The sequence below is a fragment of the Quercus robur genome, chromosome 1 (genome assembly GCF_932294415.1).
Source record: "Quercus robur chromosome 1, dhQueRobu3.1, whole genome shotgun sequence".
Lineage (NCBI taxonomy): Eukaryota > Viridiplantae > Streptophyta > Magnoliopsida > Fagales > Fagaceae > Quercus > Quercus robur.
The window spans coordinates 1,118,109-1,133,258 of record NC_065534.1 but is presented as its reverse complement, the minus strand read 5'-3'; the positions used below and the strand labels follow the sequence as shown (position 1 = coordinate 1,133,258).

Sequence of the window (15,150 nt, the reverse complement as noted above, 5' to 3'; positions counted from 1 at the left end):
GGTTGAATTTATTCAACCATCTAATTGGCTTTATTCCGTGCCAAATTTGCTTGTAATTCAGCATTTAGTAACCCTGTATTTAGGTGGGATTGTTGTAAGGGTAGTGAGTGAGATAGTGTGAAGATTGCTCAAGAGTGTGCAAGAAAACAGAGTGTCGCGGCTGGGACTCGCGACTGGTCTCGCGGCTTCAACCCGCCAGAAGATGCACACGTGCCAAGCATGCTGGAAGATGAACAGTCATGCTAGCTGGAGCACTACAGGACAAAACAGGACAACTGGCCATACGGTTAACTCGCGACTGGAACTCGCGACTTAGTCAAGCCGCGAGGTCAAGCCGCGAGCCACCCCTGTTTTGGAAAAACCTGACGTTTCGCATTCCACTCCTCTCCAGTATAAATACCCTTTTAACCCACGTTTGAAAGAGAGCTTCCAGAGAGAATTTTGAGAGAGAAACCCTAAAGAAAAACCAGATTGTTTCACCCACAATCTCTACCTTAGAGTCTCATCAAAATCCCTCACTCTCTTCCTCTCCATTGTCAAATCCTTGAGAGGCCATTATACCAAACCTGGTTCTCACCATTATCATCTCTGTGAGACAGACGTTTGGAGTTCTGGGAAGCAGTTAGGAAGGAGCCAATATTCATTGGTTGATGCTACGGTGTAGTAGCGGAATCCGGAAAGCTAGAAAAGAAAAAGGTTCGGCGCAACCTCGTTGGAGCAAGAAGCTTGGAGGGCTTAGGTGCATTGGGTAGATTAGGCTTGGAGGGTCTACTGCTGTCCTTGTATCCCAACTGTATTTTCTAGTGGATTGATTACCGCTTGGAGGGCGGCGGAGAGGTTTTTCGCCGAGGTCTTCGGTTTCCTCTTCGATAACATATCTGGTGTTATCGCTGTGTTTGCATCTTCCTTCCTCTCTATCTCTGCCTTTACATTATCTGCTGTGGTTTATTTTGTTGTGGCTTAGATAGTTGTTTAATCAATTCCATGTTATAGCATATGTTAAGTTTCCGCACACTAGTTGTTTAACATATTGCGTGTGTTGATTAAATTGGTTTTTGGGGGTCTAAACGTTCAAAAGTGTTTTTGTACACGTTTTTTGAACTTTCAATGTTGAAGTGTTTGATTATATAAATGACCACTTTACATTTGCACACAATATAGGAAAGGCCAATTAAGTAATCATACTTGATAGAATTCTTAAGGAGCTCAAATGGCTAGTCCCCAGAATTAATGAAAACTGCTTCCAAAGATTGGGAGGTTTGAACATTGACATCTCCAAAAGAAATTATTGTATGCCCAAATGCAGTGCTGAAACTTCTGTAAGATAGAGGGCTCTTTTAACAAAGTTTAAACAGGATTATCATTTTCATCATAATCGAAGGAGTGAAAAGGAAAATAGGATTTGTTATATAATCTTATGAGAATGAAGAGATTCCAGGCCCGGATTGGCATAAATGGTGACATTCCAATAAATTGTCAAAATAATGAAAGCCTGAAGCCCATAATGGGCAATGTTTTCTTATTTCTAGATACTTTTCTCACCTCTACCTACAATGACATTTAAGAAATAATACCCCACAAAACATCACAGAATGGTGCATAAGGATAGCAGGGCCTGTGACTGAAAACTCATCTTTCTTTTGACGGACACTTTTGTGCAGTGTCAGAGCACTGACTAACCAAGCCATGCCAAATCTAATTCAGCCATACAAGATACATGTAGCATCTGGACCCTCATTAAGCTTGCCTTAAAAAATTTTAACGAAGGGACTGGATTTGCTTTTACTCTTCACAAACTGTTCGCAAAGCTTGCCTTAAAAACACTAGAAGTCACACGATAAAAAAGAAAATTTAAAATTTTCAAAGGAGGTACATTACAGAGGCTGACCTACAAATGAAAAGAATTATTTTAAAATAAATGATAAAACTTCTATGAAACTGAACCTCTTATTACTTTTAGAAACACAATTTCTACTAGCATAAATATTTTTTATAAACAAGAAAGTTTTAATAAAGCTCAAAGCTGAAAACAAGAAACATAAAACAAGACATCTTACCAAACCTATGGCCTGAACAACAATAATGTCCAAAGAAAACCAACAAAACTAAGCAGATAGAAAAAAAGCTTAGACAAATAAACGCGACTATCACACTAAATCACATCAAAACCACAGCACTTAGAGCCACACAACTTCTTGCTACTTCAGAACTGAGTCAGCAAAGTCCCATCTAAAATAGATTTCTTGATTCCTTCAAAGACTTGGCATCAATTAGTATCTGCATGTTCACCCAGAAATGGTATTGGCAGAACCACTAGGTTCACTGAATAGGTACTCGGCTTCTTCTGCATCAAACTTAATTTTTCCCAACAGAAGTATGCCTCCCAATTCCACTTCCAACGTCACTCATAGACGGTCTTTGTTCTCCCTTCACACTCAAACACTTCACTGTGAGATTGCAAACGTCCTTCAGCTGCTCCATGGAAACCTCCTTCACAATCTAATCATCAAGGATTTTATCGATGCCTTCTTCATTAACTGCAGTGACAAAAAGCTTTGCCAAATTCCTCTCACACTCAGGGTTTTCAGATGAAACAGATTTCCTCCCAGTGATTAGTTCTGCAAGAACTACCCCAAAACTGTACACATCACTCCGGTCAGTTAACTGACTAGTGTGGAAGTATTCAGGGTCCAAGTATCCTAAAGTTCCTTGAACCAATGTGGTCAAATGGGTTTCATCAATGGGCTTCAGCCTAGAAGCTCCAAAATCAGCAATTTTGGCAGTGAAGTTGTTATCTAAAAGGACATTTGAAGACTTAATGTCCCTGTGCAAAATGGGCACTTCAGTTTTAAAATGCAAATAGGCAAGTCCATTTGCTGTTTCCAGAGCAATCTTCATTCGTTTCTCCCAAGACAGTAAGGAATTTTGAACATGAATTTGATCAAACAAAGTGTCATTACTTATACACTCATATACCAGCAAAGGAACCTCTGTTTCGGTCTGCCAGATGTCTTTCATCTATATTAAAACTGAGAAAACATGAGAGTTTGAAACGGGAGGGGAGCCGGACCCATTTGTCCACCGCCTCCATCCTAATATATAATAACACCAAACACAAACACAAACACAAACAAGCAATACGCTCTCTGCTCTCTCTTTTTCATAGTCGTCCGTTTGTTTGGCTTGCGTCGCTCTGTTTCTATCCGATCCTCTCTTCGCAAAGCAAATTGCAAGTAAGCTCTCTCTCTTTCTCTCTCTCTCTCTCTTGATTCGATTTTCTGTAATTTAGGGGTATTGATTTTGCTTTGATTAGTTTAGATTGAATCCCATGTTACATTTGTTAATTTCGTATATATGGAATTCTTTGATTCTTTGTCTTTTAAGGCTCTGAAAATTTGGCGGTTGTTAGTTTATGCCATGGTTAGGGTTAGGGTTAGGGTTAGGGTTACGGTTCTGACTTATATTCTGAGAGATTTGTTTTGTTTTATGTAGAGTTGGCCATGTCGAATTCCAGATTTTCAACACCGAAATCATCATCCTCTTTGTCTCCACCTTCTTCATCTACATTCTCACTACCATCGAGTGATGAAGATTCTCTTCCATACCAGAAATTTGCTTGTATTCTCGTACAAGGTTCTCGTATGGCTTTGGAGTGGTATGTCTTTAACATCTCCGACGATGTTGAGCACAATCAGGCTCCTCCTCCTCCTGGTCCTAGTCCGTTTCTACAAACAATATTTCATCCAAACTCCCACCAGCAGCCGAATATCAAACCTGCAGTGATTGTACCTTCAGGAAGGAAGTGTTCCGTTTTAGGATCCAACAACACTTTATACCATATAGCTGGCCGCGATTATTGTGCTTCTGGACGCGACGATTTAGTGTCTCGCTTTGACCTTACCAATACCAAAAAATCTAGGCAAGAGTTTCTTCCTCCAATGCCTTATGGCGTGTCGTCAGCGCATGCCCTCTTTCTTGGCAACAAGCTTTATTGCCTAGGTGGTTATCAAGAAAACAAACCCTGGGCCATGGCTTACGACTTGAGTCTTGATAGATGGGATTCTCTAGTGGATCCTCCTCGCCGTCCCAAAAATATTGATAATAGTTTTTCAGTGGCTTTAGAGGTCCCAACCCCAACTATTGTGGTGGGTTCAACTTTGCAGTCTTCTCCTCTCCAAATCTATGATGTGCATACCAAGTGTTGGAGACGACATGAGTTTATAAACAAGGATGGCTTTTATCTTTTCCCTCGGGGACAACCTGTGGCTGTTGATAGCAAGTTTTATTGGTATGAATTCAACTATCAATGCCTAGCTGCATTTGATGTGGTCACAAACGAGTGGTCATTGGCCTATGTCCCTATACATGACAGTCATGAATGTCTATTGGATGGAGAGATCGATTCACCTCCGCGCTTGGCTCATCTAGCCGGTGATGATTTCTGCTTGTTTTGGGAATCCCCCTGCCAGCATTACGAACCTGGTGCCCCTCGTGACAGCGTCACATCTCGCCTTCACTGCCTGAAGTTTCGTATTTCCAAAGTTCACCCAAAGCAAGGATCAACTTTTCGCTTGGATGCCTCTATCCTGTCATGCCAATCCTACGTTGTGCCTTGGGTAAAGCTCTTTCTTGATGGCTTCGTGGGGTAAGTATGCATCTCTTTCTCTATTTGTGACTCTTCCTTTTCTGTAATTTATATGCCTCTGCCACTCTAATTTTATATATTTGTTATTTTACTGCAGGGACGGTCATTTGGATTTGGGATACAACTGCTTGAAAGTTTGACAACATGAGTGGTATTTTTGTGTTTGCCTTTTTTTCATTTTCCCCTTTTGATTCTATGGAACAAGATATTAGTGCTGTAATCCTTTTTTTTTTTGGTTAATTAGTGAAGTAATCCTTTTGTAACCTCCTTTTATTCTTTTGATAGAATATAGTTGCATTGAGTATTGTGGGTATGCATACTTTTCCTTACTACCTGCTCTTTTCTAAATTCATGAATTTGTTGTTGGTGGTGGAAGGGGAGGGTGTGAATTGAGGAGGATTACCTCAGAATTTTTTATTTAAGTGTTGCTGCAGTGGTTAATAAATATTCTCAGTTGTGCAATGCACAAGGTAACTTTTCTAGATGGTCTATTGTGTACTACGTTTGTACTGTAATGAACTGTAACTATGGTAAATGGATAATTCTCAATATCTAGAGTAAATGCTGTGATGTAGGTGTAAACATTCTACTTGACTAATACTAATGTGAGGTAGATATATTCTTCATTTAATTTGTGTATGGAATTTAGATAAAATTTCACGAAAATGGAAGGCCCCTGGTTCTCCCTAACTTTAACCATGTATTTGAATTGATGTTTATGTCAACTTCAATCTCCTATTTGCTTGACCGTTAAAATGATGCAAACCCTTTTCCCAATGAAAGATTGATGGTTGTTTTTAGTATCGATAAAACGGGATTTATATACCTTTTTCATGGCTTTATGACACTTTTTATTTGGGGTATGGTGGGGGTGATGTTTGATTTTTTTTGGAGAAGAATTTTCCAATTTAAGATTAAGAACACTTGTTTGAACAAACTCTGACTTGTGCATTCTTCTGCTATTGTCAACACCTTAAATCGCTTTGAACCCTGCCATTACCCCCTACATTTAGGAGGATATGAGGAAATTTTGATTTAGAGTTGTTAAATAGAGGGTTATGGGTTTATATTAAGAATTAAAAGGTGGGTAGATGAGTTATTTGATGATTATTTGATTGAAGAAAGTTTGCAGAGTTTTAAGGTGTTGATGGATAAAAGAAAGGATTGATTAGGGGTTGTAAGAAATAAGGAAATGGAGATGATTCTGTGGTATTTAGGGGCTGGATGAACAGTACTAGAAGAAAAGAAGTGCTTAAATTTTACCATCCTGCACCCTTGTTGTGGATAGCTTTCTCAGTATCCAGTTGTGATTGAGACAACCCAGAACATCCATTATTAGAGAAAGATGAACTTAAGTATTCCATAGATAACTTTTTAAGAATCAGGCATTAATTTATTCAAATTTCATATCCTAAGCAGGTTTTCATATATTCAACAGGAGTAGCACGTTTTACTTGTGTACGCAAATACTTTTTTTGTTTTTATTTTTTTATAATGAAATCTGTATGCAAATTTTTTATTTGTTTCTTTTGATCAACAATCCTCAAATTTTAAAATGGAAGCAGATAAGAGCAAAACAAGGTTTACGTACACCATTCATCAATTTACATTCTTAGCATTCATCAAATCCTCAAAGATGGATTTAAAATACACCCATAATGAATTGGGACATAGTGATCACCCACTTTGATGCCCAGCCCTTTAGCATCTCCATTCCATGATTAATAAGAGTTTGTTTTTGTGAAGGTGTCTATTTTTGTGAAGTTCAATGACAAGTCTTTTGGTATCAAATATGCAATTTGAATTCGAGCTCTTGTTATGTTGTTTCTTTCTTCCTTCTTATTGTTTATGAGATGAGCATCAGAGGTATTAATTTATTAAGAAAAAAATCTTAATAGAGATTGTGACTGTTATTTCTCAATTGATATTTGTGTCAATAACATTGTTCACAACCACAAAGATGGCAATTTAATGGTGCTGTATACATGCTTAACTAAAATAATCTTATCACATGTGATTGCCCTCATGAACAATTTGACAAGCTTGATCTCTTTGCCTTCAGCCCCCACCAAAAAAAAGGGCTTAATTTCTGCAATCTGTCCAGGTTGCAGAAAGTTGATTTATTGGTGGTAAGCGATAAATAAATAAGACTAATTTAATATTTCACTATATCACAGACGGCTTTATATTCTTTGCACCTATAGTTGATTGATCTTATGCTTTTTTTTTTTTTTTTTTTTTAAATACGTTTTAACTGCTTGAATTAGTTAGAGTTTGCTGAAAATCATGGAATTATTGAAACATATGATTTTGTATGATATAAGATGGCTGGGTTTAGTGAGATTGCAGATAAGTGGTCTAGTGATATAGACAATTTGGTTTGATTGAATACTCATTACTTTTGTATACAGCAGAAGTCGAAGTCAAAATTTTGACTTAATTCTATGATTTTTCAATGCCATTATTCTTTTAGCTCGTTTTAAAAGCATTAACGCTACAACAAACTTGAGTTTTTTCAACATATTTATATCCACGGTCACTAAAAAATGTAAATAAAAGTTTAATTTTCTACGGTTGAGTACAACTGTAGAGTAAAAATAAGGAAATTCATAAACTTATTTCTACAGTTGTTATAACTGTTGAAAAAAGTATTAAAAAGTATTTGGTTTTAGTTTTTTTCTTCAGGCACCGTAGTAAAAGGGGGTCAAAAGAGAGAATAGTTTAATCAACAGTTTGATCAACTGTGGACAAAATAATTTAAATTTTGTATCAACAGTTGTAAAACGTTGGAAAACAATAACACTATATTGTATAAAAGCTCATTTTAAACTCAAGAGTTTAAAACATTAAGGGGCTCTCTCGCTCTCGCTCCCGCTCTCTTTCATAGCTCACATCTCTCTCAGCTCCTCACAGGTTCTCTCTCTCTCTCTCTTCCTTCCTTCCTTGTGTTTTTATGTTATTTTCTCGGCAACCGAACAGAGTTTTTGACTTTGGTTGATTTTTCTTTGCTTCAGATTCACCGAGTTGGTACAATCGCATCCAAATCTTGCATATATTCACACTTTTACCTATCCAAACCTCTGATTAGGTATCTTCTATACGTTGATGAATCCAATTTCACATTCTCCTTGAAAACCTAACCTTCAATTTTGTATTTCTTTGTTTTTCCATAGATAGCATAAACGTTTTGTTTTTGATTTTGGATTTTTTGTATGTAACTTGTATAATTAAACTGCAAATCTAGAATTATTGTTTATTAATATAATTACTCTTACTATATAATTTAGGTTTGTTTTTCAATGGTGTTTTGGAATTCAGAGTTTGATTTTGGTTTTGGAGATTAGTGAGAATTCAGGGTTAAAAGTTTTGACCTCGAACCTGTTGTACCGGGATAAGTATTTGCATAGAGAGAGGAAGGGAGGGCTTGGATTGTTGATTCCAGAACAAGGACCGAAACAAGTGGAAGTGAAGGCTTAGGAGTTTGGGTAATCTAAACTTTTAACATATGTATACGTGTCATTTTTCATGTTGGAATTGATCATTTGAACTTCATTTTGTGGAGTATAGAATTGTGCAATTGTTTTTTTATAAGCAATTGTTGTTGTAGGAAAATTAGATGTAGAAGAAAGATTGTCACGGCATTCCTTGCATTTGAATATAAGTTATACAACTTTCTATTCAAAGGTTGCTCGAGCATTGTGATTATTTGAAGATTTGGATTCCTGTTTCTGTAGTTTCTGGTTTTTATAAATTGTAGTTACTAAAAAAATGCTTATATAAATAAATTGTTATTAGTTTCACGAATCCAGTTTTGCCATTTTAGTAGAATTATAAACCACTTGGAAATGTCTCATGACCTAAAACTCTTTTACCTTCTCCTCGTGGAACCATGCATGTAGTAGGGCCCATGAATGTAACAAAAATAAGTTGAATAATAAAATAAACTGACTTTTTAAGCTGCAATAAAAAAAAACTACTTAAAAATGCACAAATTAACAAGCCGTGAAATGGGTGAAAAATGAATATGCATGTAATTTTTATTTTATTATTATTATTATTATTATTATTATTATTTTTCAGTTTGATGAAAAAGCGTGAGTTCAAAATGAAAAATGTCTGTAATTAAATCAACTTCTAATGATAAAGAAGTAGAATTCACTAAAAATGTAGTAGGGCCCATGCATGTAACAAAAATAAGTTGAATAATAAAATAAACTGACTTTTTAAGCTGCAATAAAAAAAAACTACTTAAAAATGCACAAATTAACAAGCCGTGAAATGGGTGAAAAATGAATATGCATGTAATTTTTATTTTATTATTATTATTATTATTATTATTATTTTTCAGTTTGATGAAAAAGCGTGAGTTCAAAATGAAAAATGTCTGTAATTAAATCAACTTCTAATGATAAAGAAGTAGAATTCACTAAAAATATCATTTAACCTTCTTTTTATAGAAGTAAAAAATTCTAAACTTCTCCAACAAGTTCATACCAAGAGCTTATTATATTGAGTGAGCTGGACTTTTATAAGGTGCCGTGAACCCAACCAATAAGCTAAAACACGCACAATCTGAAAAGGAAAGTGCATTGGGTCAAATGGCCAATTGGGTGAGTACACTGAAGAGTAGAGAGGAGAGAGTAGAATAGAAAGCATTTGTTATAAATGAGATTTGGCGTCACACGCAAACATGCTCTTCTGCTCTGCTCACAAAACTCAGTCACTCAGAAGAAGCCAAAGCCTTTTCAGGGACCATCTTTGCATGCATGACCCCAAAATAAATGTGTTTTTTCTGAGATTCATTGCATTTCAACTCTTTGTGTGTTGTTTCTTCACTCATTTTAGGTTTCTGACGTAGCAAGTAAGTACCCATTTCGCCATTAAGCAACTTTATTGTAACTTCTTATTATCCCATTACGTACATTTCATTGTGTGTGTGTGTGTGTTTTTTTTTTTTTAGTTTTTGTTTTTATTTTAATGTTAGTTGTTTTTTATTATTATTTGGACTATATGTATTTTTGTTTTTGTGAATGTACCATGTTTGATATCTCTTCCTTTTAAAAATATTAAATTTTCTTTTTTTGAAGGAAAAAATATATTAATGTTTCTGGGTATTAATCTTCGATCAACAACATGCTTTACCTGTTTTGATTAAGTTCTTATTATCCTCGTACGTAGATTTCTTTCTGTGTATCTATATTAGTTGTTTCTTTTTATCATCTGGACTATATAGAGTTTATTTTTGTGATTGTAATGTGTTTGATGTCTTTTGCTTTTAAAAACATGCTTTACCTGTTTATGTCTTTTCTTTTTGTATGTTTGATGTATAGTTTAGTTACTCTTGCTTTGTGGAATTTGTTAGAAATTGTCTCAAAGGTCTCTCACATGGGGTGTTTGATACATGCACTTAAAAACTGAAAATTGTTATTTGAAAACATGTATGGAAATATGTGTAGATGAAAAAGTGTGTGGAAATACATATAATATTATTTAAAAACTAAAAATTGTTGTTTGAAAATATGTACCAAACACCAGTGCTCTATCTTATATGTGGTTGTGTTGATTTTTAAATTCTTCTATCCTATTATTATTATTATTATTATTATTATTATTACTAGTTGCTAACCCTTACGATGCACAAAATAGTTTAACAAAATTAAATTGTGGCCAATCAATAGAGCAAAATGGTAGAAGAATTAAAAATATTTGTTGAAAGCTTCCTCTAATATACAAATGATATATTAGAAAAGAGTACATGGTACTCATATTCTGCATGGAGACAATAAAATGAATAAATAAAAGCTAAAGGGAAAAATATCAAGAGAATATAATTTAACTGAAGAGCGATAGAATTAACTCATACTAAATATTAATTATCAAACAATTCTTGTATGTAAATATCTTACATATTATAACAATGACAACAATTTAAATGAACCACATATAAATGGAAAGTCTTGTGCCACTAAATTCGAACTCATAAACATGAACAATCTCCATATCATCAGGTTTTATATGGATTGGGGCATTCAAGGCTTTGGCAATATCAATGCAACATTGTGAAGAACTCCCTGCACTTGAATTGTGCTCCATAAGCCTATTAAAAATTACCTCTCGACGCTGCTGGTTGTATTGCATCGGTTTGGGGATTTCAAACTTCAACCTTCAACAAAATAAGAAAAAATAACACCTATCTGAATACAAAACTGAGTCAAAACAAATATAATATAAGCCATGAAGTCAGGAAAAATAAAATTTTAGAACAAAATTCTCAAGCTCAAAACTAAATGTGATTGTCCCTTTTATCCAACTTAATTTTGTCATAAAATATCTCTCTTCAAAAAGGACAATATTTAATGTTATCCACTATTCAAATTTTTGTAGTTTGACTAATTTAAATATCCTAGTGCTCTATCCAACCAAGAACCATAAAGAAACCAAGAACTATAAAGAAAGGTAGAGGGAGGAAGGCTAATTTAAACGTAGAAAAATGAAGGCCTCTAGAAGAATTCAAACTCGTATCAATAGCAAGCATCACCTCCAACTTAAACATTACAGCCCTTATGTTTGGAATTTGGGCAATTTATAGGATTGAAACAATCAGATATTTATAAGTGTGGTTCTCTCAATTACAATGATTAAATTATCATGCATGAATGTGTTTATGGAGTGGTCTCACACCCTTGGCCCAAATGATATGCATTTGGCTATGGTTTTTATTGAGGTCTTTGGGGTTTACTTTGGGTACACAGTCATGAGGTCTCTCCTAAATTTTCAATAAAACCCAAAAACCAATGCACTTTTGTGGGCTTTCAAGTGTGAAATCATAGTTTCAGCTATAATACTTAAGCTTGTAACTTGTATATACATGCGAAATCATCACTTTTTTTTTTGGTAGTTGCAGAATCATTACTTATCTTTTACATAATTGGATGCCAAAATGCAAGCATCACAATGTGATTTGATTTAGGTCTTTTATTTATTATGTTTGATAAAACATGTATTTTAGTGCTCAATGTTTGTTTCAAAATTAGAAACTCTTCTCAAAATAGTTTGTGAATTCAAGTATATCTTATGTTTCCTAGAATGTAAATGGAACACATAAATAACATTAAATCTCATGCTCAAACATTATGTCCCTGCTTAATCGTAGTTACCTACAAAACTATTGAATCTTTGACTTGTATAATGGCCAATTTTGGGTATCACATCTTCTACCTAAAAACAACAAAACCCCAAATAAGAAATTTGGGCAACAGCAAACCAACGTCTCCAAGACATTTATTCAAGAAAAGATTGATGTGCATATTGTAATGGAAGGGGGAAATAGAATAATGTTAAAAAAAAAAAAAAAATACATAAACACACACACACACATCTTAGCAACCCAGATTTAAGATTTTAGCATTTGGTTCATTTTCAAATATTCTAAAAAGATTAAACATACTAAAAACAAAACTGACCAAATAGGATCATGCTTTTAACTCTTCCAATTGGCAAGTAACAGTTTGTCAGTGCTACCCTCCTCTTGAAATCAACATAGGTAAATAAGCATATCCATAAATAGAAGAATTAGAGCAAAAAGTACGGCAGGCTGATATGAAAGTGTCACGACCCAAATCCATGGAAAATGAATTTAGATGCATGACTAACCTACTAAACTTATATAATTCCATAAACATAATTAATCCAAAATAAAACAATACTCCAAAGAAATAATACTCTTAAAAACCTCTTACAAAAATCTAAACTCTACAAATGGGAAATAATCTACACAAAAACATGAATTACAAAATAAAGGTAACTAAAATTCTTTAAGTCTTCAATTCATACTGAAGTCGCCTATAACTTCCATGCTCTACCTTGCACCTTACAAAGCAACCCAACGGTTCTATATTCCCAACTATATTTTAATCTGAAAAATAGTAATTGATGGGGTGAGCCACACATTTAGTAAGTAATTATACATAATACATAACGGAATAGAGTTAAGCCAGGCACAAGTATTTTGATTTTTCACAAACTCATTCAATGATATCAAAAATAATTATTCCAAAACATATAATGAATCACTTAATACAATTGTAATCACATCTTAAAATCATTAGAAAACACATACATATAATTGATCAGAGCACAATGTCACATATACACATCACATATTCTCACATATAATCCTGTGAGCGGATTTACACATATATCTGACATATCTGATCAATTCTAAAAACAATTATTTTGAGTCACATATCACAAAAGCAAAGTTTATACAAAATATAATAATTTACTTGATATTAACAATTATTCCAAATATAGAGGCATATCAAAGATCACAATATCAAATAGAACATAAATCAAAGGATGCTTGACTCTCTTGGGGAACGAATAGAAACTGAGGAGTTTATATAAATATATTACAATTCTTCAGTAAATCTGAAAATTTAATTTGCTAAAAGAAACATTTTAAGTACCATTTGGAGAATAGGAATATGATTGAAATCACTTGGTTTTAAAGAACAAGAACCTTTTTAGAACACTTACTTTGAAACTCAATTATTTTCGGAAAAATAGTTTATTTTAGAAATCATCTTTTAAATGAGATTTGGACGTTCAAAACGTTATTTAGAATTGAAAGTTTCTCTTTAAAACATTATTTAATAGTCGAAATTTCTCTTTCAATGTTGTAAAAATACTTTTGATAAACTTTAGAAAATATAAGTTTGGAATACAAAACTTTTGAAACTTTTAACTTCTAAGAATCTAATGGACAAAACTTGTGCATATTATGTATAATTACTTACTGCACTTGAATCACTCTGAAAGTCTAGCCGAAACAACCTCTAAAAAGTCTCAAAACACTCTTAAATAGAACCTTGAAAAAATCTGATTGCCTCTTTAATTGTATGTACTCTAACTCCAAGGAAAACCTCTTTGCCTCTTTGATAAAACCCTAGCCTCCTTAGTGATGAAACCCTTCTTATCCCAAAACCCTCATTATTTTTTCCTCCAACTTATATTTTAACACATCAGAGATGTGGGCTTGATGGGGTAGTGGGCTGGAGTTTGAAATCCACTTAAGCTTATCTCTTTAGTCTCCAAGAAGCCTATAAAACATCTTCATCTTTTATTTATTAGTTTAATCGCCGCACTAAATTGTATGCACTAAAACTTTGATTTTTCTCGCCTATTTGTAGCACCACAAAGTTGTCTACTCCCATCTTACTATGCACACACATATAGTACATCAACTCTATATTAAAATGGTAAGGTACGGTAATAATCATAAAAACAAAATTGGGGTATTACACTCTTCCCCCCTTAAAATAAGTTTAGTCCTCTAAACTTGACATACCTTAGTCCTTGAACAAAGAGAGATATTAGTCAACCAAATTAGCATCACTAAAACTCAATATTGTCCTTAATATGTATGAATGACAATCTTAAGAATATCTTCCTCCTTAGCTTTGAGTTGATGATAACCTGATTTAAGGACAATCTTGGGTAATCGACATTTTTTTTTCCTCAATCATCTTACAGTTGTTAATAAAGTTCAGTTCAATCCAGTAAATACTCGATGTAGGACTCATTACACACCTACACACATTACACAATCAATCAAATTGGAGCACCAAAATCTCCCCCACTTAAATCCTTAGCATCCTCGTTAGGGCCCACTTTGTGGGGTAGTGTCTTTGAGCCCACGCGAGGTTACCGAGCCGGCTCTAATACCATATGAAACAACCCAAAGAAAAGCGCTAGCCACATCTGCGCTATACCTCAAAAGGACTAATCACAAGTAAGGCTCCTTGCAATTGTTAATAAAGCCCAGTTCAACCCAGTAAATACCCAATGTGGGACTCATTACACACCCACACACATCACACAATCAATCAAATTGGGGTATCACAAAAAGCAATTGTAACTAATCAAAGAATTCACCAAATTTAGACCCTAAGCCTCACATTTGGTAACACAAAAAATCATGATAGCAATAAAATGTAGGTCCATAGTAGAATTTTGTGTTGTACTGTTCTAAAATTGTTGTTTATGAAATCTTTTTAAATTCATATAAAAGCTATTTTTAGTGTGTTATAGAGTCGATCATGTGTGGTTCCTTTATTGCTATATTGCTGCACAATTCTCAGGTTGCTACTCTACACCTAGTCTAGTGCTAGTGTATTAGTGATTTGGCCATTCAGACAACTACCTGGCTAATATACTTATTGTGGGTCCAAATGCTAACACCAAAAACAAAAACAAAAAAAAACGAAAGCATTAAAAATACCAAATTGTAATCAGCCCATCAACCTTTTCTTCTCAACAAAGAATAGTAATCAAATAACACCACCCAAGCAAGCAACAGAAACCATAAAACCAAGCAAAAAAAAAAAAAAAAAAAACTATATGAAACAATTTTGAAGTTTAAACACTATATTCTAACTTTGTATAATTTATACATACCTTCAGGTGCTTTAACTGGTCCAAAATTCTTTCATAAAGCTCTCTAG

The 15,150-nt window shown here is 34.2% G+C and overlaps 3 protein-coding genes across 3 annotated transcripts in view; 2 read left to right on the top strand and 1 right to left on the bottom strand.

The window, feature by feature from the left end:
• The window catches only part of LOC126714776 (probable protein arginine N-methyltransferase 6), a 105,903-nt gene that overhangs the window by 50,458 nt on the left and 40,295 nt on the right, over positions 1–15,150 (top strand). The gene's annotated exons all lie outside the window — the stretch shown is intronic.
• Positions 2,500–3,018, bottom strand: LOC126692355 (putative wall-associated receptor kinase-like 16). Its single transcript, XM_050387942.1, has one exon. The coding sequence runs from the start codon at positions 3,016–3,018 to the stop codon at positions 2,500–2,502; it is 519 nt and encodes a 172-aa protein (XP_050243899.1).
• LOC126714799 (uncharacterized) lies at positions 3,062–5,121 on the top strand. The gene is made up of 3 exons (XM_050415132.1): positions 3,062–3,233; positions 3,493–4,645; positions 4,743–5,121. Exons 2-3 carry the CDS (start codon positions 3,501–3,503, stop codon positions 4,783–4,785), a joined length of 1,188 nt encoding a protein of 395 aa, XP_050271089.1. The 5' UTR covers positions 3,062–3,233; positions 3,493–3,500; the 3' UTR covers positions 4,786–5,121.